This window comes from Gastrolobium bilobum, unplaced genomic scaffold (genome assembly GCF_033153095.1).
Source record: "Gastrolobium bilobum isolate Gb01-03AN ecotype WA unplaced genomic scaffold, APGP_CSIRO_Gbil_v1 utg28220, whole genome shotgun sequence".
Lineage (NCBI taxonomy): Eukaryota > Viridiplantae > Streptophyta > Magnoliopsida > Fabales > Fabaceae > Gastrolobium > Gastrolobium bilobum.
Window position 1 is genome coordinate 65,402 of NW_026896084.1, and position 24,991 is coordinate 90,392.

General features: G+C 35.0%; 1 protein-coding gene across 1 annotated transcript; it reads left to right on the forward strand.

Annotated features, from left to right (window-relative positions):
- Positions 1–5,031: 5,031 nt before the first annotated feature.
- On the forward strand, positions 5,032–21,836 carry LOC133297716 (uncharacterized). Its single transcript, XM_061496905.1, has 2 exons — positions 5,032–5,584; positions 21,289–21,836. Exons 1-2 carry the CDS (start codon positions 5,032–5,034, stop codon positions 21,834–21,836), a joined length of 1,101 nt encoding a protein of 366 aa, XP_061352889.1.
- The last annotated feature ends 3,155 nt before the right edge of the window (positions 21,837–24,991 follow it).

Below are 24,991 nucleotides of genomic sequence, written 5' to 3' on the forward strand. Positions count from 1 at the left end.
TACGAACTGAGTTTGGAACTTGTTTGCCAAGTCATCCTAGGAAGAGATGCTTCCAGTTGACAGGTTGGTGTACTAGGTCAAGGCTCGTCCGCCAAGTAGCGTAGGGAAAGTTCTGCGCATAAGGAGGTCTGTTTCACCGTGCAGAGTCATTGCTGCTTCGAACTTTTGGACCCACTCGAAGGGGTCAGTGTCTCCAACATAGGTGGGAATGTTTGTTGAGCCTTTAAAACCTAAATGTATGGGAGTGAGGCGAAGGTGGTCCAGTAAGGGCCGATTACGGTCAGAGGGGTTGGTGGGTATTATTTGAGCGTTAAGGTTCTGAATGTGGGCATTCGGGGGTGGGAGAGGAGGTACTTATGCTTCTGGTTGATGGTGAACGGAATAAGAGTGTGTTGGGGCGTGGGGCGTGATAAACCCTTGGTTTACCATGTTTTTATGCTAAATTCTACAAGAATTATATGGTAGATTGCATAGAATTCAAGGTGTTATATGATAAAATCATAAAGATTTGAAAATTGAGCTAATGTTTTGATATCTTGCATATTTTGAAGGTAAATCCACAAGATTTGGTGCTAAGAAGTTATCAAAGAATCATAACAAAGATTTGAAGCCCAATCTACAAGATCTTAAATAAAAACAGAAACAAATTAAGATTTGATTAGAAATTGATAGAGATTCATGGGGAGATTTGATGAAGAATTAAAAGATATGGCTTCAAAGGTTATAAATAGGGAGCTTGGGGTCAATGGAATTCACCAATTCACAGACACACCAAGGAATTACGCAGAGGCCTGAAGGAGGAATCCTGTTGCAGAGCATTGGAGCACTGAGGAACCAAGTCAACATCACACTAATGGAGGCTTGGGGTTCTCTTTTCTTTCTTATTGCTTTTCAATTCAGTATGATAGGCTAAGTTTTCTGTAGTTAGGGTAGATATAACCCAATTGAATCTTATGCTTTGAATTAAATTGTCTCTGAATTCTTTTCTTTTTATAATTGAATAAATTTATCTGTCTTTAATGCTTTCTATGAGCTTGCTCCTGATAGATACATTTAGGGGAATTGTATGACAATAGGGGTTTTGGTGCATGAACCCTGACATGGTAAATTTATCACAATCCTTGTGATCTAGGGATAGACATAGGGCAATTGTGCAATCTTTAAATTCTTGATCTTAATGCATGTTTTCTTGGGGAATAATCGGGGAACTAGAGTTCTTGCAAGATCACATAGATTTAGGGTAACAAGGAATTGAGCCCTAATTAACTTAGAAAGAATTGATTGGCAATATTATAAGAACGAATTCTTGACAGTTTAATTCATAGCATAAAGAAGAGATTGAGGGAAGTCGAAACTCTAACTACGCTTGTTTTTAATCTTTAAATCAACTCATCTTCGTGATTGCTTTTTAATTCAGAATTGCATGTTATTAATTGTTTCCCTTTAATTTCAATTCTCTTAATCTCAATCTTGATTGTCCAACTAAACCGCGATTAGCGAACTAGTGTTTGAAACCCAATCCTCGTGGGAACGATCTCGGACTCCGGTACACTTTTATTACTTAATGACCGGTGCATTTGCTGAGTCTCAAAAAATTTTGGCGCCGTTGCCGGGGATTGGATCCTTCAACATTAGAAGTAACTAAAAACTGTTTAGATTGGACGTTTTAAATTTTTGTAATTTAAATTTTGTATTAATTTTTTTTACATTTTATTTTTAATTTTTTTATTTATTTTTTAATTTTTTCTACATTTTCTGCATTATATTTTTTGTTTAAATTTCCTGTTTTCTGTTTTCTGCATTTTCTAATTTTCTGCATAATCTTTTACTCTTAGTTTATGCGAGGTACTGTTAACCCACGATCCTTGCAGTTTGATCCTGAGATAGAAAAGACAGCTAGAAAACTCAGAAAAAGCGCAAAAGAAAGAAAAGTAAAAGAAGCAAAAGCATCAAACTCGACGGAACCAGAGGAAGAAACTATGGCTGACAACAACGCGATTCAGAATCCTCTCAGAAAACTTGTCGAGTCGCAACAGGGCGCAAAATATGGGGGTGGTTGGGGGGCTAGAATCATGTATGATCCTTGAGGTTGGGCGACTACGTTTTGTGGCGGTACGGTGAAACCATGGAATGGTACTCTGAGGGCTAGGGGGTTATGGGGTGAGGGTTGTCGACCTGATAGGTGTGGGCTCTGGGTGGATATCGGGATTCCCTGATCATTGTAAACTATGATAGGTTGATTAGGTGGCGGTTAAAGCAACTGAGGGTAGATGGAGGGGGTGGCTGCTGGGCAGTTGCAACTGGTAAGGGCAAACCGTAATGAACGACTGGAGGTAGGGGATGGAATGGATCTTTCACCCTGAGCCTCATGTGCGGCAGATGTATGGTTTATTTTTACCACCTAGGATAGGTTAGGGACTTCTCTTTGCATGTTATTCCTAGAACGATCCTCATTGATACCTCCAGCTGGTAAAGACGCTTCTACAGGCTGTAGGACTGGTGGGAGGGTCATAGCAATTGCGCGGGGTGCCGGGGCAGATTGCACTGACGGAGGGGAGTTGGAGTGTACTATTTGTGCTTGAATTTCAGGAGTGGTTGCTCTAGGTTGATGGGTTCTTCTTGTAGTAACAACCATATGGTTCTGGGGTTTTATTTTCTGTCCGCTTTAGGTAGAAGAGTGGGAATTGGAGTTTATAGTTCCCCACAGACGACACCAATGTACTGTAGGGTTATATAAGCCCAACATGTTCCCTGGAGGGGGATAATGTCTCTATATGGGTGAGGTGGCTAGCATAGGTACAGACCAAGCTAGCCAGCAACATCTCAAGTGTTAACTATGTAAGTAAGTCGGGGGGAAGAGTGTCAGGTGATATGAGGGATATGAGGGGCTTATGAAAATGGTCATAGTAACGGTACATGAGATGCTTTCGCTTGGTGCTGGAGGGGTACTTATAGGAGGGGGAGGAGGAGCTCACCTCATGCGGGTAGGTAAGCAGGGTCAACTCTTCTTGGGAGGCGTTGGGTGACTGATACTCTGGCGGTTACAACGATACCACCCCCTGTCTGTGTGGTGGCAGTCGCTGCTTTGACCCTGCAATAGGGTATCTTCTATTTAGGGGTATGGGGAGATCTTCCTGATAGGGCTTGATCCCCAGGTAAGACACTTAGGTGTCTTATCTTGGGAACATTACTGTCAGGGGGACAGGAGGTGAGGGAGGTTGGTGCGTACCGTTGGTCAGTAGGGCTGACGTGGACGCCGGCGAGGGTCTTGGGCCTGCGGTATTGGGCCTGGATTACATGGGCTTCCCAGAACAATTCTGTTCATATAAACTCCCCTTTATCTTTAAAAGGAATTTACTTATATTTCTACATAGATAGGAAGATATTTATTCAAGATATGAGTTTAAAGAACGACACGTACAAATAAACGTGAAAGAGAAAAGAAGGAGAAAGCGTTGAGGAAGTTGGAGACAACTGGCCAGGGGTTAGGTTGGTTGTTTGGGAGGTAAGACTCTTTTGTCTGCATAATGAAAGTGACATACATATGAACATGTGTTTGTGTGGTGGAAATTAATTAAATCATAAGACACACAAGGCACACGTCAAAGAAAGTTGCAAGTTAATGGCACAAATGCCTTACGTTCTTTGTATTGTATATTTTAACCAATAGCCATGATAATAGAGGAACAAAGAAAAGAGGAAGAAGATGAGGGGTGCAAAGACCAAACTAACCCGATTTGTCATTGTCACAACCTCAGCTCGTGATTTTCTATTGAGTTCCCTTTTCAGAAAAATAACTAATCTGATCATAAAAGTTGTTTGTAATATTTCTCTTTTTAATAAAATGTTTCCAAGTTTAAGATAGGAAAAATATATATAAAGTGGGTAAATTTTCTTTAAAAAGAATAACAACTTTTGAAGAAGAAAAAAAATCCAAATGTGCTCTAAATATTTTTGAACTTCCTCAACGAAGAATGTCGGGTACGGCTCATACTTCGCATGCTGATGAAGGCCCTAGTTATCGGGGTCAGCAGAAAGGCAACTGGGTCCTGCTCATACTTCCCACTAGTGTGGGCCTCTGTGTTATTATAATTTTCTTAGCAGTTTGGGCTTGGGCCTATGAATAGCTGTTGTTAGGGTTTTCTAATCCTATTTATATTTTTCTTGTAAACCGAGTGGCTTGTAACGAGTGGCGGTGAGGAGAATATAGTACAGACAAGCCGGACGTAGCCTTAATTGGGTGAACCAGGGTAAATCATCGTGTCAATCTCTCTACTCTTATCTCTTTTTTCTGTTTTCTCGATTTTGTGTGATTTTCGATTTCCAACATTTGGTATCAAGAGCTTTGGTTCTGCGACCAAGGTTCTTGTGACAGATTGGGGTTTCGCGATTTGGGTTTTTTTGTGCGTAGAGAAAAATGCGAAATTAAATCTGGAGAGGATGTCGACTGGCCAATCACGGGTCGAGGTTGAAAAGTTCGAAGGAAAAGGGTTCGAGTTATGAAAGCTGAAGATGGAGGCTCTGCTCTTTGACAAGGACGTGTGGCACGTGATCGAAGATGATAAGCCATCGGTACCAACGAAACCTGTCGGTGATGAAACGTCAGGTGAAGGCGAGTCGAAGGAGTTGAAGGCGTGGACCAGAGAAGATCGAAAGGCGCGAAGCCTGATCTGGTTATGCCTGACAGATAACGTTCTGGTGAACGTAACTTCTGAGAAGACCGCGAAGGATCTCTGGACGAAGCTGGGAGGTCTCTAGCAAAGCAAGTCACTCGTGAACAAGTTGTTCCTGCGAAGGAGGCTGTACAATCTGCGGATGAGCAAAGGTGATTCTTTCTCTGCTCATTTAAATGAATTTAATACTATTTGTGCACAACTTTTGTCTATAGACATTAACCTGGATGAGGAAGACAAAGCTTGCACCTTGTTGTGTTCACTGCCCAACTCTTGGGAGCACATCATTGTGTCAATTGGTACTGGTGTTAATAAACTGTCGTTTGAGACTGTTGTTGCTGCCTTATTGTCTGAGGAGATGAGAAGGGTAGGTTCTGAAGGTACCAGCAATGAGGCTCTGGTTGCTAGAGGGAGGAGTGGTGACAGATCAAAGTCTGGTCACAGAGGAAGATCGAGGGGACGGTCAAAGTCCCGTGATAAATCTGATAAATATGAAATGAGGTGCTGGAGGTGCAAACAGGTTGGACATCTGAGAAGGAATTGCATAAGTAAAAGCGTAGGTCCTGAGAAGCGGGATGATTCACAACCTTCTGCTTCGGGTATAAAGAAGGATGATGATGATAGTACAGGGGACCTGTACATGGCGTTTGACAGTCATAGTGACTGTAATGACTGGATTATTGACACTGGAGCATCGTTTCATATGACACCTCATAGGGAATGGTTCTGCACCTATGAATCATATTCTGGCGGTACAGTTAGAATGGGAGATGACACGACTCATGCAATTGTGGGGCGTGGGAAGGTAAAGCTGAAGATGAGTGACGGGACAGTCAAGAATCTGCCGGGTGTGATGTATATTCCGGGGCTTACTAGAAATCTGATCTCCGTTGGTACTATGGCAGATGCTGGTATTAATTTTAGCAGTGACAAGTATTCTTGCAAGCTGACTCGAGGAGCTTTGGTTATTGCAAGAGGAGAACATCATGGTAAATTGTGGAAACTTCTGGGTAGCACAGTATTCAGTGGTGAAAGCTCAGAACAGGCGGAGGAGGACACTGCTATGTTATGGCATAGGAGGCTGGGGCATATTGGAGGAAAAGGTCTGAAGACTCTAACATCAAAGAAGCTGGTGGATGGAATTCCGAGATGCTCTATGGGGTTTGGATTTTGCGAGCATTTCCTACAAGGGAAGCAAAATCGGGTATCTTTTGATTCTATAGGAGGAAGAACTGAGGGGATTCTGGACCTGATACACAGCGACATGTTTGGCCCCACACCTGTAGCATCACATGGAAAATCAAGGTATTATGTTTCTTTTACTGATGATTTTTCAAGATATGTGTGGTTATATTTCTTGCACAGCAAGGATGAAGTGTTCGATAAATTCCGCGAGTTCAAGGCTTTGGTGGAAAATCAATTTGATCGAAAAATCAAGGTGCTGATAACTGACAATGGAGGGGAATTCTATTCAACAAAATTTGACCAATTTTGTGCGAGCAATGGGATTGTAAGACAGAAGACTACGCCCTACTCACCTCAACAGAATGGACTGGCAGAGAGGTTGAATCGATCTCTCATGGAGAAAGGACAGATTATGTTGAGCGGTGCAGGCTTGGCAACTGAGTTTTGGACAGAGGCAGTGGCTACTGCTTGTTATTTGAAGAACAGATCTCCTACATCGACCTTGAAGGAGAAGACTCCGTATGAAGCACTGTTTGGAAAAAGGCCAAACGTATCTCATGTCAGAGTGTTTGGCTGTGAAGCATATATGCACGTACCCAAGGAGAAAAGAAGCAAGCTTGACAGTAAATCTGAAAAGTGTATCTTTATTGGGTATAAGGATGGCGTCAAAGGTTATAAGTTGTGGAATCCGGATACTAGAAGTGTAACTTACAGTAGAGACGTTGTATTCAGGGAATGTAAGTTGAATCGAATTTTTCCTGAAGCTCCTGAAAAGTCACAGACAGTAAAGTTAGATATGGGTTTGAAAGAGGATACAGTAAACTCACAGGTTGAATTGGAAAATTTGAATTTTGAAGCTGCTGAATATAACGAGGTAGAGGATGAATTTTCTGAAACCGAGGCTGAGGTTGAAGCACCAGTGCTGAGGAGATCCACAAGGGAAAGAAGACCATCTGAGATGTATACACCTAAAAATTATATCCTGTATGCTAGTGATGATGTTTGTGCATTTAGTATTACAGGTGATGATTCGAGCACCGTAAGCCAAGCTAGGAGCTCGGAGGATGCCAAACAGTGGGAGGAAGCTATGAAAGAAGAGATGAAATCTCTGATGAAAAATCTAACTTGGAGTTTGGTGAATCTACCTGCAGACCGAAAAGCAATTGGTTACAAGTGGGTGTTCAAGAAGAAAGTTGGTGCCAATGGGGAGATTGAGAGTTACAAGGCTCGATTGGTTGCAAAGGGATATTCACAGACAGAAGGGGTTGATTATGGTGAGGTATTTTCACCTGTTGCAAAGTTAAATTCCATAAAACTGGTTTTGTCTGTAGCAGCTGCATATGACCTAGAGGTGGAGCAGCTGGATGTGAAGACAACTTTCCTTCATGGTGATTTGGAGGAGGTTATTTTCATGAAGCAACTAGAGGGGCTCATTGCAAGAGGAAAATAGGAGCTAGTCTGTAAGCTGAATAAATCTCTGTATGGCCTGAAGCAGTCCCCGAGGATGTGGTACATGAAGTTCGACACTTATGCGGTGAAGCTTGCCTTTGACCGCTGTGATGCTGATCACTGTGTTTATGTGAAAAGGTTAGAAGGTGACTTTGTTATTCTAACTTTGTATGTTGATGACATGTTACTCGTTGGAAACAGTTTAAAGATGATCAGCACTGCTAAAGGACTATTAGCAAAGCAGTTTGAAATGAAAGATCTAGGCGCTGCAAATGTGATCTTGGGTATGCAGATTAAGAGGGAGCGTGACAAAGGAAGATTATGATTAAATCAGCAGAAGTATATAGAAGATGTTCTGAAGAAATTCAAGATGACTAACTGCAAGCCTGTGTTAACTCCCATGTCTACTGGTTCTAAGTTATCGGTTGACCAGTGTCCCAAGACTGAAGAAGAAAAAGAGGAGATGGCGTCAGTTCCTTATGCTAATGCGGTTGGGAGTCTGATGTATGCCATGATTTGTACTCGACCTGATATTGCTCAAGCAGTGGGAGTATTGAGCAGGTATATGTCCAAGCCAGGAAAGGAGCATTGGACGGCTGTGAAGCGTGTGTTCCGCTATCTTCATGGTACGTCTGATCTTGGGATATGCTATGAAGGCATGAAGGGCTCAAAGGGACAGACATTGTTAGAACTGAGATGCTTTGTGGATGCTGATTGGGGAGGTGACATTGATAGTAGAAGGTCCACAAGTGGATATGTTGTTTCATCATTCGGCGGAGCTTTCAGTTGGATGAGTAAGAGGCAGAGCACTATTGCTTTATCTACTACAGAGGCTGAGTACATGGCCTTGACACATGCTGTTAAGGAAGCTATTTGGTTACGGAGGTTGTGCAAAGAGCTTGGCTTTGCACAAGGAGAGATGATCGTTGGTGTGACAGTCAGAGCGCCATTTTATTGGCTAAGAACCCAGGTTTCCATGCAAGGACCAAGCATATCGGCATACAATACCACTTCATCAGAGAGAAGATTGAAGACAAGGTTGTATTGCTGGAGAAGGTTGGCACAAAGGTCAGTAATGCTGATTTTCTGACCAAGGCAGTGGCTTCAGAGAAGTTTGAATGGTGTACAGCTGCATTGGGATTGAAGAAACATGCGAAGCATTCACCAAGTGGGAGAATGTTGGGTATGGCTCATACTTCGCATGCTGATGAAGGCCCTAATTATCGGGGTCAGCAGAAAGGTAACTGGGGTCCCGCTCATATTCCCACTAGTGTGGGCCTCTGTGTTATTGTAATTTTCTTAGCAGTTTGGGCTTGGGCCCATAAATAGCTGTTGTTAGGATTTTCTAATCCTATTTATATTTTTCTTGCAAACCGAGTGGCTTGTAACGAGTGGCGGTGAGGAGAATATAGTACAGACAAGCCGGACGTAGCCTTAATTGGGTGAACCAGGGTAAATCATCGTGTCAATCTCTCTACTCTTATCTCTTTTTTCACTTTTCTCGATTTTGTGTGATTTTCGATTTCCAACAGTGGATGGCATGTATTAATCTTATATTTTTACATTCTTAACAAAAACATCCAAACGTATTTTGAAATTACTTTGTGTATGGCATGTATTAAAATTAAAGCATACAAGATTTATTGGTGTAACCGTGTAAGGAGCTATTGGTTGATAAAGTTGATTGCAACAAACTCCAAGATCTGATATTGAAGTCAATTTTGTTAATAATTAAAAAAAATCATAAGAGAGAGATTGTGTGTTATCTTTATTATAGTAATGTCAGATGATATCTGTAAAACCATTTCAACTTAAAATCTTAAGATATTGGGTGAAGGCCTTTTTAATAGTTTATATCATTCACTAACACACTCCCTCACGCAAGAGCCCTTTGGGCTTGAAGCGTGGATATTGCACAAACCCAATTTATCTATTTTTTGGTTTGGATCGAACTCGTGACCTTATGGTCACTGAAGCTCTGATACCATATAAAGAACCATCTCAAACCAAAACCTTAAGGTGTTGGGTGAAGACCTTTTTAATGGTTTATATCATTATCTAACAACCAAGATAAGAGTAGACCCTCTAATGTTAAAATTTTACATCATCTAGTTATATAAATTTTTTATATCTATTTCTATCTTCACATGCATTAAATAAGTGAGGTCCAAATATCATTAATGAAGAAAGAGATAGACACAAAAATTTCATATGACCAAATTTTAACATTTCCAAGAATTCAGTCCAAATATCATTATTCAGCTGCTTGTTGAGTTGATCAATTTGGAAAGAATTTAGTAGGCTGTCAAGATAGGCAGTATGTGTTACGATTTTGATGTAATTTTTACTTATTCACTTGTATATTAGGGGTGGCAATTCGTGTTCATGGGTCGGGTTCGGGTCAACCTGGGTCTGACACGAACACGAATAGGCTCAACCCGAACACGACACGATTAACAATTCGTGTTATAAAACTCAACCTGAACACGACCTGTTGGTTAAACGGGTTGACATGATACAACCCGAATTTGACCACAACCTGTTTTTACACGACACGACCCGACCCGACCCGCGACCCGAGTACACACAAAATGATATCAATTCAAATCATATTAAATCTGTTTGATCTAATTCAAATCAAAATAAGTTACATTTAACTTCATCAATCCAATATGAAAACATAATTAAATGCAACATACAACAAATGTCTCATTCTTAGAGCAACTTCTTCCACCAAAATACACATTAAGATCACAAATCCATAATCATTTCATTGGTTTCTTTGGTGGCAAATTTGTGTCAACTAATCCAGCTGTATTAGCACTCTCAACATTTGCATCTTGAACATCAACCTCTTGCTCCATCATTTCAGTGCTCTTTTGTGATTCAAATCCATCTCCATATACAAATGATGACAATAATATAAAACAAAAATGTTAATAAATCAGAATCTAACTTAAAATCTAACTATTACATAACTTAAAATGTTAATAAATGTAATCTAACTTAACCTATAATTTCCTTTGGAAGAAAAACCCTCTTTCCTTTTGAAAAAACAAAAATAGAAATCATGTCCATTTGGACACACGAACCACAACTCCAAAATTTGTCCTATTTTTATAATATTAAAACAATATAGAAATCATGTCCATTTGTTCATTTTTTTTAGATTTGTATTTTTCTAAAAAAAACTAAAAATTAGTGCGAACTTTGAGTGATAGGAAAAAAATTGAACTGAACCGATCCCTATAATTTGAACTGAGCCGTTTATATTTAACATAGATATCATATATTGTATATATTTTTTGTTTTGTATATAATCTAGTATAAGAGATTTGGTTTTTGTTATCTGTTGTTACTATTAAATAAATATATTGTGCTTTGGAAAAAAAGGGAACTCTGGAAACAAAGCAGAGCTATCCCCCTAATTGGATTTACGATGACATGGCAGTAAGTAGTCAAAAATCATATACAAAATCCGGTGGGTTACTCATAAATTAAAAATAATAACTCGATAATCGGTGAAACTATAGTATATATATATATATATATATATATATATATATATATATATATATATATAAATTACTGGAGATGGTTATGTAGGCAGGGGCTTTGGTTATATATATACACAGTGGGTTTCGTTGGAAGAGAATTGTAACAAAGATGGGCAGATTTATTCGTACCTATTTGGTTGAGGTTGAACCGTGGAAGAAGGTTTGCACACAGAGATGGATAGCAGGCAGCAGAGACAGAGATCAGTAGCCGAGATAAAATGCGTTGCGAGATCAGTAGTCTTTGGAAGGCGAACTGGCGAAGTGAGAGAGAAAAGGATAGAAGTGTGTTGCGCCGCGGAGAGTGAAAAAGAGGGGAGATAAAACCCTAACATTTACTTTTTATACCATGAGATAAAATGACCACAATAACCTTATAAATTAGCGGGTCAGCAGGTTCACGGGTTGACCCGTAACCCGATACGAATTTTTTCGTGTCATTTTTTTTTAACCCGAACAAGACCCATTTATTAAACGGGTTGACCCGAACACGAAAATTTCGTGTCGGGTTGACGGGTCGTGTCATAAATTGCCACCCCTATTGTATATAATATTAGAGTTATGCATCTCTCATCTTAATATATAAAATCTTCATTCCACTTATGGAAACTTTGCTGACGTGTCGTTCTCTCCTTCAATTTCAGCTTTGTGTTCACACTTGAAATCAATTTGAAATGTTTCCTGTTTTAGTAATTTTTTATTATAATTTAATATATTAATTCAAAATTCATCTTATAAATAATTTGAATTTCAAATTCATATCATCATCATCATTCATTGTTGGTAGACTCTACATTAACATCCACTACTTTTTGCATTGGTAATTTTTGATGTTATTAATTGTTAGAAGCTTTAAAAATTATGTTTTAATGCAAAAAAATAATACAGACTGCAAAATGTGTTATTCCTGTATAAATAGGATAACTGTGAGTGCATTTTCTCCTTTGGTAGTCATCTTCTGTGTGTTTTCTGTTTTTTGTCTATTTTTCTTCCTAATCTTTTGGATATATTCTTCTGTGTTATCTAAAGTATGGATCGATATGTTGTCAAAATATGATTTGATAAATGATCTTAATCCTACAAGGAGGAGCAGAGGATTAAGGTTAGGGTGGTGATTTGAAAGGTTCCTAATTGTCAGCGTAAGGATTTTGATGACAATGTGGAGATGGTTCTATTAGATGAACAGGTAATGCTTTTCATTGCATGTTTTTTGCATCTCTGTTATAATTTTGATTTGGTTTTTGTTAATATAATAGTGAATGCGTTTTGTAGGGTGGAAGGATCCATGCTACTGTCAAAGGTTCTTTACAAGTCCAAAAACAAAATCGTGAAGGAGAAATACATTTTATGAAAAAAAAAATTGGAGTTGGTTAAATAGTGATAATTTTAGGCTAACTAGGCATGGTTGTCATCTGTCTTTCAACTTGAGGACATATATTAAATCCAATGTTGATGTTACTATTCCTGCTAATGGATTCGATTTTGTTGATTTCGATATTATTGAGAAAGAATCACCGAACTCTACTTATTTAGTAGGTAATATATTTTGACTTTGATGTTTATCATATTTTTCGATGTTGATAAGAATATTATTTGTCCAACTTCTTTGTTTTGTAGACGTCATCGGTTTACTGTTAGGAATTGGGGAAGTTCGTGAGCATGTTATCTTCGGTAGGAAAACAAAAATGGTTGTGTTAGAGCTTGACAATCTTAGGTATTTATGTTATGTCTGTGGAATATTTATTGTTTATTTGTTAAATTTTGTTTTGATATATTAAAACATGCACGCAACCTCTGCGAAAATAGGGGTCACAAGCTTGAGTGCACTTTGTGGGAAAAGTATGTGGATGAAGTGCAAATATTTTTGGCAAATAATCAGTCTTCTCGGAACATCATAATAGTCCAGCTTGTAAGGATAAATGGTTTCAAAGGTTTTTTTATTAATATTTGTTAATTATTTTTAACTCTTTTATACTCTCATTGTCTCTTTGAATCTCCCACTTTTACGTATTCTTAATTGCATAGGAAAAATCAGAATAACAAATACAAAATACACAACAAGGATTATCTTCGATTCAAATGTACCAGAGGTTGTAAACTTCAAAAAAGGGTGTCAAGCGAGATCAAAATCGAACTTGATATTTTGTTGTTTAGTATTACTTCTATCCAAGATTTTTTTTTCTCAATTTTCTTATGTATCCCACACTATAATCCTCAATTCTAAGAAAGAGACAATCTTATTTTAATTAATTTGACTTCTCGATCGACAAAAATATATCTCTATTTTGTTATTTTATTTCCTATAAATTATTCAATTATTCCCTATCAATGTCTATGGGCTTAATTTTTAGAAACATAAATAATTTAGATTATTGAAAAAAATCTCAAATCTTTGCAATAAATAAGTATTTAATATTATTAATAACTCAACTAAAATGAATGATCGTTCAGTGACCAATGACCATCCAACTTCTGCATAGTAAAAGGATGTTTGACCTTAAATATTTTACAGACTATTACTTGGAAAATATGCGGAGCCTTCTATGCATGGAAAATATGTGCAGCCTTCTATGCATGTTTTCCCAATGCTTTCTCTATGGAAAATTGTCAAGCCTATTAATAGCATTTATTATGTTTATTGGGTAGAAAAATATTTTATATTTAAAATTTAGACTTTTTAAATTTGGATTTTAAACTTCATAGGTGGAAAAAGTGTTCAACATTTAATGTTCCCACTACTTTTTGTATGAGAAATTATTAAGTATATTAATAATATTTATTATTATGTCTATCAGGCTTAATTATTATACTTATTAGGATTAATTATAAAGCTGAAAAAAAGATATATGTAATAAATTTAATTTAATATAAAATTATAGATTAAACGAAAAAATATATATTTAAAATTATAAAAAAATATGTATAGTTGATGAAAATAATTTAAATTTGAAATTTAATTGAAAAAAATAGGAAATGAATTATTTATACTTTAAAATAAAATAAAATTAAGATCTTAAATTAAAATAATGATACAAAAAGAGAAAACAATTATACAAGTATTTTTTTAAAAAATATTTAACATAAATGTTTTAAATGTATATGCATAGCCAATTTAATATATATAAATTATAAATTAAAAGAGAAAAAAATTATTTTTTAAAAAATATCTATAATTAAAACAAAATAATTTAACTTTTAAAATTTAAAATGAAATAAAAAGATTAATAATTACATATATCATTTTGTAAAAAAGATTAGAAAAATTTAATAAGTATAAAAATGTAAATTTTTATTTAATATATAAATTAATAATTACATATATCATTTTGATGTAAGAGTGTAATTAACACAATTTTTTATGTCGTGAATTAATAACTAGAAGCTATTACTTGGAGAATATGCACAGATTTCTATGCATGTTTTTCACTACTTTTTGTATAGAAAATTGCTAAGCCTATTAATAATATTTATTATTATTTTTGTTGGGAGAAAAAATATTTAAAATTTAAACTTTTTAAATTTGAATTTTGAACTTGATAGGTGGGAAAAGAGTTCAGCATTTAAGGTTTCTAACTACTTTCTACATAGAAAATTGTTAAGCATGTTAATAATATTTATTATTATGTCTACTGGGATTAATTATTATACATATTAGGATTAATTATAAAACTAGAAAAAAGAGAGATATATATATATATATATAAAATAAATTTAAATTTAATATAAAATTATAGATTAAACAAAATTTTTTTTGCAATTATAAAAATATATGTATAGTTGATAAAAAAATAATTTAAATTTGAAATTTAATTGAAAAAATAATGCAAAAAGATAAAAAAATTCCTTCAAGTATTTTTAAGTAAAATATTTAATATAATTGTTTTAAATATATATGTATAACCAATTTAAAAATATATATAAAAATTATAAATTAATAGAGAAAAAATTATTTTTTAAAAAATATGTTTAATTAATACAAACGAATTTAAATTTAGATTTATAAATTTAAATAAAAAAATTTGAAATGAAATCTATCATTCTGTAAATAAATAAATTATAAAAATCTAATCACTATAAAAATGTAAATTTTAATTTAATTAATGAGAAATTAATTAAACTTTCTTTCTTTTTGATGTAAGAGTGTAATTGGGAATGTTAAACGAACCAGAGACCTTTGGCTCGGCTCGTGAAGGCCTGAGCTTGCATGCCCAAAATTGGTTATTGGTACCAGACTTGGTCTTGCATAAAAGCTCGTTTAATAAAAAGGACTTAGGCTCCAATTCAAAAGTTCAGGCTTAGAGCCTTTCAGGCTGGTCATATATTAATTTTTATTTTTATTTTATATTTTTTATACTACTTCTATTAACCTTTTCTCTATCCTCAATCCATTTCACCTTATTTTATTGGTTAAATAAATTTTTTGAATGATTTTGTTCTATATTATGATGTTTGGATATATATTGAATTTATGAATATTTATTAAATTACTAGTGCTATTGATTGTATATTCTATTTGGATAAATTTTAGTTGCCTTATTTTTTTTAAACAGGCTAAATCAGGTTTTTTTTTTAAATAAATCAGGCCGTAGGCCAATAATTATATTCATAACAGGTAACAGGCTTGGTCAGGCTGACACATTTAAACACAGACTTAGTCTTTTAAGACCAAAGCTCGGCTCGGCTCGGCCCGTTAACACCCCTAAGTGTAATTAACATAATTTTCTCTATCGTGAAAAAAATTGTTAAACAAATCTTTTAATTGAAATTAATTTAAAAAACATGTACTCAAGAAGATTTAAGGCTATATTTTCTATGTATTTTTAAATTAATTTGTGACATCTATTAAGAAAAATAAAACTTTATTTTGTATAAAATGGGGCGACAATCCAGAAAAGTTTTGAAATTTTTAATTACTTCAATAATATGTAACTTTAATTCATATTAATATATTGACCAAAATTTACCATTTCTCTTTTTACATTGATTCGTGAACTTTTGCTTGTCAATCTTTGAAACGAGGACACCTAAAGTATTTTTGGTATCCTTTATTTTACTATAATTCGTCCAAGCCTCTGGAATATAAGAGCAAATTACTTGCTCAATAATGGCCTAATTAGAGTTCTAAAATATTACTGAGAAGCCATCCTCTTGAGAAGTTTTTAAAGTTTAGGTTTTAACCATTTCCTATTCAAATCTTTGAAAACCGAAAAATGCATAGGGAGGTGAAAGTTGAAAACAAGAAACTAAAATATTTGTGATTGAGGTTACAAAAGTGGAAACATGTTGTGTTGCTTTGGTGAATGAATGAACATTAAAAAATACGAAGAGTTTTATGCTAATTACTGGCTTTGGAGAAAGAAAGAAAAAATCAGTGATGCAACTTTTATATATGGGGAATACGAATCAGACCAAGGCAATTGGCTACCTAATAGAAGCTTTACAATTTTCTAAGCTAGGTAGTTGGTTTGAAATTTGAATAGTTGTATACTTCTCCAAACTAAAACATTACACCACATCCTAGACTAAATGAGTAGTGAATTTATTGATTGGAGAATGTGAATTCTGTTGTCTATGGGCGAATGCTTGGTTAATGTTATTAATAGAATTAAATACACACTATTTATTATATATTATTATTAAATATACATAATCTCTCATAAGAAATGAAAACAAATTGTGTTATCAAATAAACCACAAAAAAATTGGTTTATCAAATATTATTTTTTCTCATAATTTTCAAAATCTAGAAATATAAAATTCTACAAAAATAGGGACATAGAACAAAATGATTTTTTGGTAACTGATATATAAAGAAAATTGTTTATTTTAAAAATTCACTCAGAGTATACTTTACTAATATTCACTCAAGTAAACAAGAAATGCATATTAGGATATCTCGAAAAGAAAATTGGTACAATTATAAATTAGCAAGATTATGTCATGTAAAAAAAATAAAATTAGATATTTTTTTAATAGTTATAGTCTTTGTTTTAAAGAATTATACATCCAACTCATTAAATTTTATACATACTTAATAATATAAAAAAGAAATTGCGAAGTGTCAACAGCTAATAGGAAAGTCAGTGATTGTGATTTTTTTGGAACAAATAATCTCAGAGAAATTTATATAAAATTTTACCAAAATAAAATGTAAGAACTTATAGAGAGAAAAAGTATTAAAATAGTTTATTTTTAGAGATTTGTTTTTCTCCTTTTACAGAAAAATTGTCAAATTTCCTGCTGACACAAAGAAACAATGGGTCACGTCATTTTATAAAATAAAATAGAAGAAAAAAAAGGCATGATTTCCTATGTTAGTGCAGGAAAAAAATTCACTTTCATGTTGCATAAGAAAAAGTTTACCATTATTTTTATTACCAATTTTTAAAAAAACAAACGTATATTATGTCAATATTCATCTCAATATTCTATTGGTTCTTAATATGGAGGGTCTGTATGATAAAAGAATAATATATCATAATGTAGTGTTACAATCTTGTCTGTGTGATAAAACAATTCTTTGAAAAGTTTGTTGATATGTCGTTATTTCCTTCAATATCCACTTTCTGTTCATACTTGAAACCATTTTCAACATTTCCTCTTTTAGTAATTTTTTAAATTTGAATTTTGAACTTGATAGGTGGGAAAAGAGTTTAGCATTCAATATTTTTCACTACTTTCTACATGAAAAATTGTTAAGCCTATTAATAATATTTATTATTATGTCTATTGGGTGGAAAATATTTAATATTTAAAATTCAAACTTTTTAAATTTGAATTTCGAACTTGATAGGTGAGAAAAGAGTAACATTCAATGTTTCTCTTACTTTCTGCATGGAAAATTGTTAAGCATATTAATAATATTTATTAATATTATGTCTATTGGGATTAATTATTATACCTATTATGATTAATTAATTTCGTTGCTGTGAAAAATTAAACAAACAAAAATTATTTTGTTAGAAGCTTTAAAAAATAAGTTTTACTGAAATAATGTTTTAATGCTATTTATGATTACATGTTTCCAAATTCCAACCTATTGCATAGTTTCCTTTAAAAAGGTGGTTTTTAATTAAAAAAATATGTTTAGAAGCTTATAATAATTAGATAATTTTTTCATAAAAACTAAAACCTATAAAAAGTAGCTTTAACATTTTCTAAAAATTTTAAAAAATAACTTCTAATTTTTTTAACTTCTAATCGTTTGAAAAAATGAGTAATATTAAATGCTATTACATGTTTATATAAAATGCTGACAGGAGGTGGCAAAATAGGCAAGGCCCGGAGGGTCGGCCTACCCCGCTGGCTAAATGGGCAGGTTAGCCTACCAACATATTTTTTTTCCTTATGTTTATTGTCTAACTACAGAAAATATATACAGATAGTAATATAAATGCAACTAAAAGAATATTTTTGTGTGGATAGATATAAAAATATATTACATGCTTATATAAAATGTTGACACTTAGAGGTGATAAACCCTGCCTGCCAATACATTTTTTTCTTATGTTTACTATCTAAATATAGAAAACATAAATATACAGTAATTTAGACACAACTATAAGAACCTTTTTTGTGTGGATAGACATAAAAACCTATTACATGCTTGTATAAAATACTGTTAGTTAGAGGTGGCAAAATGGGCTCGGCCCGGAGGGATGACCCACCCATGCTCGCAAACACTTTTTTTTTATATCTGTTCTTATGTTTATTGTCTAAGTATAGAAAACATAGATAAATAGCAATCTAGACACAACTATAAGAACCTTTTTTGTGGATAAATATAAAAATCTATTACATGCTGATATAAATTGCTGAAAGTTAGAAGTGACAAAATGGGTCAGCCCTCGCAGCCAACACTTTTTTTTTTATCCATTCTTATGTTTATTTTCTAACTATAGAAAACATAGATAGATAGTTATCTAGACGCAACTATAGGAACCTTTTTCTCTTGGATAAATATAAAAACTCATTACATGCAGATATAAAATGCTGACAATTATATGTGGCAAAATGGGCTCGGGCCGACGGGCTGGCCTTCCCTGCTGGCAAATAGACGAGTTAGCCTGGCAACACGTATTTTATATATATATTTAGTGTCTAATAAACACGTCTTTGTGTGGCTAAGATCATTGAATTTACTGCTGTAAATATTTCAGAAACAAGCATCTAAACAAAATTTAATTTTTTCTCCGCACAGTCATTTTGAAAAATATGGCGAGACAATAGATTTATACATGCCAAAGGTATTGTCCTCCCTTTGATAGTCATCATTGTAAAATCAATATGCAGTTGGTATGCATTTATGTGTACTGTGTGGATTTACAAATAGCACACTGTTGATTGCAGTTTGTAGTTATACGACTTGACTGCACATTTATGCATGGTATATACATGCTTATTTAGTTGACACTTTTATTTATAGAATGTTTATCATTTATTTTCATCAGGAGTAAGGATCAAAAATGCATCGTAGAATGGATTTTATCACTTTTGCAAGTGCAGGTTGGACCACCTTCATTATTACCTTGATGTCAAGCACAACTTTTAAATTTTTCTTCTTCATGTATTGCGTGATTCTCTGAATTTGATTGGCCGTTATTAGGGGTGTTCACGGTCTGGATTGGATTGGTTTTGGAAGCAAAAATTATCTAATCCAATCCCTTCGGTTTGATCATATAATCATCCATTCGGTTTTGATTTTTTTTCAAATCCGATCCGATCCGATCCAATTTTTTTCAGTTTGGATTGGATCGGTTTTCGATTTTTTGAAAATCCTAAAATTTATTTCATGATTATTGTGCAAATAACATCTTTTGTATATATTGGCTTTGTAATTTTTTTTTTGAAATACAAAAACATTAGTAAACTATAATATAATTTTTTTAATTTTGGCAATGAGATATGAAGCTCTACAAAGATAAAATTTTGTTGATAGCATATGACTAGATTTTTTCTTGGGTTTAGTTGATGGGTTAATGAGTCTTGGGTTTAGAAATTTTTAGGCTATGATTAGGGAAATACCCAAGTAAGTAGAAAAAAATTAATATATTGGACCGGTTTGGATTGGATCGGTTTTCATCAACCCATCAAAAACCGATCCAATCCAATTAAAATTTGCGGTTTTTAATCGGTTTCGGTTTTTCGGTTTTCGGTTTATTGGGTTATTGGTTTTTCGGTTCGGTCACCGCGGTTTGAATCGGTTTGGATCAGTTGATGAACACCCCTAGCCGTTGTCACATGCTACATGTGCAAAAAGATGGAGTTAGATACCTCATAGTGTTGACTGATTATTTAAATAAAATGCAACGATATATTTTTGCAATTTGTGTTAACTTTTACTAGACAAACGAACCAGATTTTCTCTCTCTGTGTGCAACCCACTTGTAATATGTTAGGTTTAATTTCATTGGTGTTGTTGGTAGTTTATGGTTAAACTATGTTGTCAATTTTTTTTTTTGTAACGTAAAAGTTGTTTTTCGATGGTTTTGAATTATATTTTGTGATGCATCTTTGTATTATTCGATAAATCTTATATTTTATGTTTGAAGGACCATATGATTTCTTTTATAAGGAAGCAACTTTTTATTTGGAACAAGTAGTTTAGAAAAATAACATGTAAGTAGTTTTGATTTGGAACAAGTTGTTCTGAATTAACCCTTTCAACCTTGACTTTGTGTTCACACTTAAGCAGAATGAATTTTTATCACTTTTGAAGTACCGGTGCAGGTTAGTCATTGACACTTAAATTTGTGTAAATAATTGTTTAACAGTGTCTAATTATTTTTTGTATGTTACATGATACAATTACATGTTTTGTCCTACAAATTTTTATTTAAATTTTTTATTTAAAATTTGCGTTAATTTTCTGCGTGAATGTTGTAGCCTTTTCAAGTTCAAAATTAATAGCACAAAGTAGCAAGACAATTCTTTTTTATTTCAGATATTTCTCAAGTAACAGGTTTGCTTTTTTGTTCCTTCATGTTTATATCTCCACCATTGTACTATTCTGAGTTTGATAGCAAGATGAAGGTGTTAATTTACCGGTGCGATGATTAACCAATGATGGTGACAACAATTTTGTTCTTTTCCCTCTAAGCATCGCACGGGTAATTCATTAGTTTAACTTGAAAAGAAATTTTTTTCTACAAACTTAAATTTTAGGTGGAATCCATCAACATTTTTTTCTCTCTCCAGTGACATCAGACTCCGCATAAAAGATACAACTTAACAGGAGATGTATTGAACCCATAATATTATTACAAAAAACAAGATAATATTTTTTTATTCTCCTCTTTTTTAAAACACATGAACTTATTGTGTTTCACACCATTTCTATTTTACATTTTTTGAAAAAATTTAAATTAGAGCTTTTTTTTAAAATTTTTCTTTCACGTCAAAATATTCTCTTTCTTCCAAAATCTAAGTGCGTGATTATACTTTGAAAAAGGCCCCTGGTGGTAAGCCTGCTATGTCAATTAATAAGAATCTTGCTTCGAAGAACCAGAATGCCAAAGGAAAAGGTGCAAACAGACCAGTGCTCGCTGTGAGTGCTTCAGGCAGTAGATCAAAGAATAAGAAGGGCAGTAGTGGAGCTGGAATAGTTCATCAGGTTAAGCTGGATCAACAGAAAGGTACTAGGTGGGGAGATTTGATGATGATGGGTGATTGCTCCAAGGAGGTAGCTAATTCTGAGCTCAAGAAGTCAGCAAAGGTCAGCTTAAATAGGGAGGAGACAGTGGAAGATCAAGATCCTCATGATCAGGGTATGAAGGAATTTCACAAGGTGGATGAGAATAAGGAAGGTATGGATTTTGTATCTGCTGAGGATATCCCAAGTAGCTCATCTATGCATGTTGATAAGGAGGTAATTAGTGAGGAAGAAATTGCTATCCTAAGAGAATCAGGTTTTGTGAATAATGATATAAGTAGCAAGAACTTAGAAATCTTGCATCCTTTTCAAAATTCACGATGAACATAATTACCTGGAATTGTAGAGGTGCTGCTAAAAAGCATTTTAAAAGTACCTTTAACAGATTTTGTAGGAAACATGATGTTAGTTTAGCTGCTATTTTAGAGCCGCGGGTGAGTGGTAATAAAGCCACTAATATAATTCGTAGACTAGGTTTCTCTAATCATTTGATTGCAGATGCTCATGGTTTTGCTGGAGGTATCTGGATTTGGTGGAATAATAGAGAGGTTAAAGTCTCTCTCATTAATAAACATGATCAATATATGCATTGCTGGGTTGAATTTCCTGAAAGGAGGGGGTTTTTCTGGACGGCTGTTTATGCAAGTCCCCAGGAAGATACTAGGCAGGTCCTTTGGGAGGAGTTGAAGCACATAGGAAGGACTATGAATGCCCCTTGGCTCTTAACTGGAGACTTTAATGAGATAGCAATGGTCTCAGAAAAAAGAGGAGGAGGGCCTGTTGATTTGAATAGGTGCAATAGATTTGTCAATGTCCTCAATGCTTGTGGGGTGATGGACTTGGGAGGGGGTGGTAACAGGTTTACTTGGAAAGGCCCAAAGTTCCTTCACTTGAACAGAGTTTTTAAGAGGCTAGATAGAGCAGTTGGTAATGAAGATTGGAGAGCCTCCTATGAAGATGCTGACGTCCTTGTCCTCCCTAGACTGTTTTCTGACCATTGTCCAATTTTGGTTAGAATGTCTAAAGAGGAAAGTGACTGGAGGGAAAGGCCATTCAGATTCCTGGCTGCTTGGCAGCAAGATGCCAGGTTCAAATCTTTCTTGAAGGAAAAATGGAACCCTTTAGCTGATCTGGTGAATAACCTTGAATCCTTTGTGCCACTGGTGAAGGATTGGAATAAAAATGTCTTTGGATTCACCCATCATAGGAAGAACAGAGTGATTGCAAGGATGGAGGGTATTCAAAAGCTTGTGAATTCTGCTAGTAGCAGTCATCTAGAGAAGCTGGAAGCTGATCTGAAGAAAGAGCTATCTGAGATCCTTGACCAGGAAGAACAGATTTGGTTCCAAAAGTCTAGAGGGGATTGGATAAGGGATGGCGACAGAAATACAAGGTTTTATCACGCAAGTACTATTGTCAGAAGGAAAAGAAATAAAATCCTGAAGCTTCAGGATGGTATGGGGCATTGGGTAGCTGGAGAGGAAGAACTCATCAAGTTGGCCAGAGATTTTTTCCAGAATCTTTTTACAGAGAATTCTGAAGAAGCTGTGTGGTTCCCTACTATCAAATCCTGGCCTGATATTAGGGAGGGTCTGAATTGTAATCTGGACTTAAACATTTCCCCTGAGGAAGTGAAGAGAGCCTTCTTTCAAATGCCAGCGTTAAAAGCCCCTGGTGAAGATGGGTTTCCAGCTTTGTTCTATCAAAAGAATTGGGAGCTTCTTCATGATCAAGTCTTCAGAAGCATGCAATTCTTTTTACATAATCCTAACCAGATTGGCAAGCTGAATCACACCTTGATTGTGCTTATCCCCAAAGTTGAGAGACCTTGTTTGATGAAGCAATTCAGACCTATAGCTCTGTGTAACACTATATATAAAGGTCTTAGTAAGATTCTGGCTAACAAAATAAAGCCCCTGCTTGTGGAGCTTATATCCCCAAACCAAGCCAGCTTTGTTCCTAAGAGAAATATCCAGGACAATATTATTATTGTTCAGGAGCTCATACACTCTATGCACAGAATGCAGGGAAAGAAGCAATTCTTATCTATTAAAATAGACTTAGAAAAAGCTTATGACAAACTTAGCTGGAAATTCATCAGATCGGTTCTAGAAGACTTGAAGTTTCCTGGTGAACTAATTGAAGCTGTCATGGGGTGTGTCTCTAGTCCTGTCTTGGAGGTCCTTTGGAATGGGGCTAGAACTCCTAGTTTTCATTCTCAGGGGGGAATTAGACAAGGGGATCCTCTTTCCCCTTATCTATTTGTCCTATGCATGGAGAAGCTATCACATTTAATCCTGGATGAGGTGGATGAGGGTAACTGGCTGCCAATTAAAGTGGGGAAATATGGCCCTCCTTTATCACACATTATGATTGCTAATGACATTATCATCTTTGCTGAGGCTTCTTTAAGTCAGCTTAGTTGCATCTCCCAATGTCTGGATAAGTTCTCAAAGATGTCTGGACAAAGTGTTAGCATAGAGAAATCTTGTATCTATTTCTCTAAGAATACTCCTCTGGATGTTAGGAGTTCCATTACTAATGTGAGTGGTTTCAAGAAGGTAGACAATCTAGGCAAATATCTGGGGTCTATGTTGAGACATGGGAGAATTAAAAAGGATCATTATGTTGAGGTTATATCTAGGGTCCAGAATAAGCTGCAAGGTTGGAAATCTAAGTGCCTATCAATGGCAGGCAGAATTACATTAGCTAGAAGTGTGATTTCTGCTATTCCTAGTTTCCATATGCAGAATAATACTATCCCCACTCATGTGTGCCAGGAAATTGAAAGGTTGCAGAGGAACTTCATTTGGGGTGATCAAGAGGACAAAAGGAGAGCCCATTATGTTGCATGGGAGACTATGTGCCAACCTAAGGAATGTGGAGGGCTTGGCATTATTAATTTAAAAATTCAGAATGAGGCCTTCATACAGAAGCTGTCGTGGAATCTTATAACAGGTCAAAATAGCCTTTGGGTTCGGGTGTTGCTATGAAAATATGGGAGGAAGCAAAATCCTAACCGAATTCTGATAGCTAAACCCTGTGACTCTCCTTTGTGGAAGAGCATTTGCTTGGCTTACTCTAAGATATCTTGTCATCTAGAGTGGGTAGTTATGGATGGTAAGTCTGTGAAGTTCTGGACAGATTGCTGGGGAGGTTGGCAGAATACTTTGTTTGAGCTGGCATCCTTCAAGCCTCCTTTGGCAGATATGGATCTTAGTGTGTGGGATGCTGTGGATCCCAGCACTGAAGACTGGAAGTGGGAGTACCTGATCAAGCATTTGGATACTCATACCTGCATTAGGCTGAGTAATATTGCTCCTCCAAAACCAGGCAACTCAGAGGATTGGTTGAACTGGAAGGTGCTGAGCCCAGGTAAATCTATAGTTAAAAATGCTTATAATCACTTGATAAGCAGTAATTCTGATAAAGACAGAATCTGGCCAGTTATTTGGAATTGAAGGGGCCCTTTCAGGATT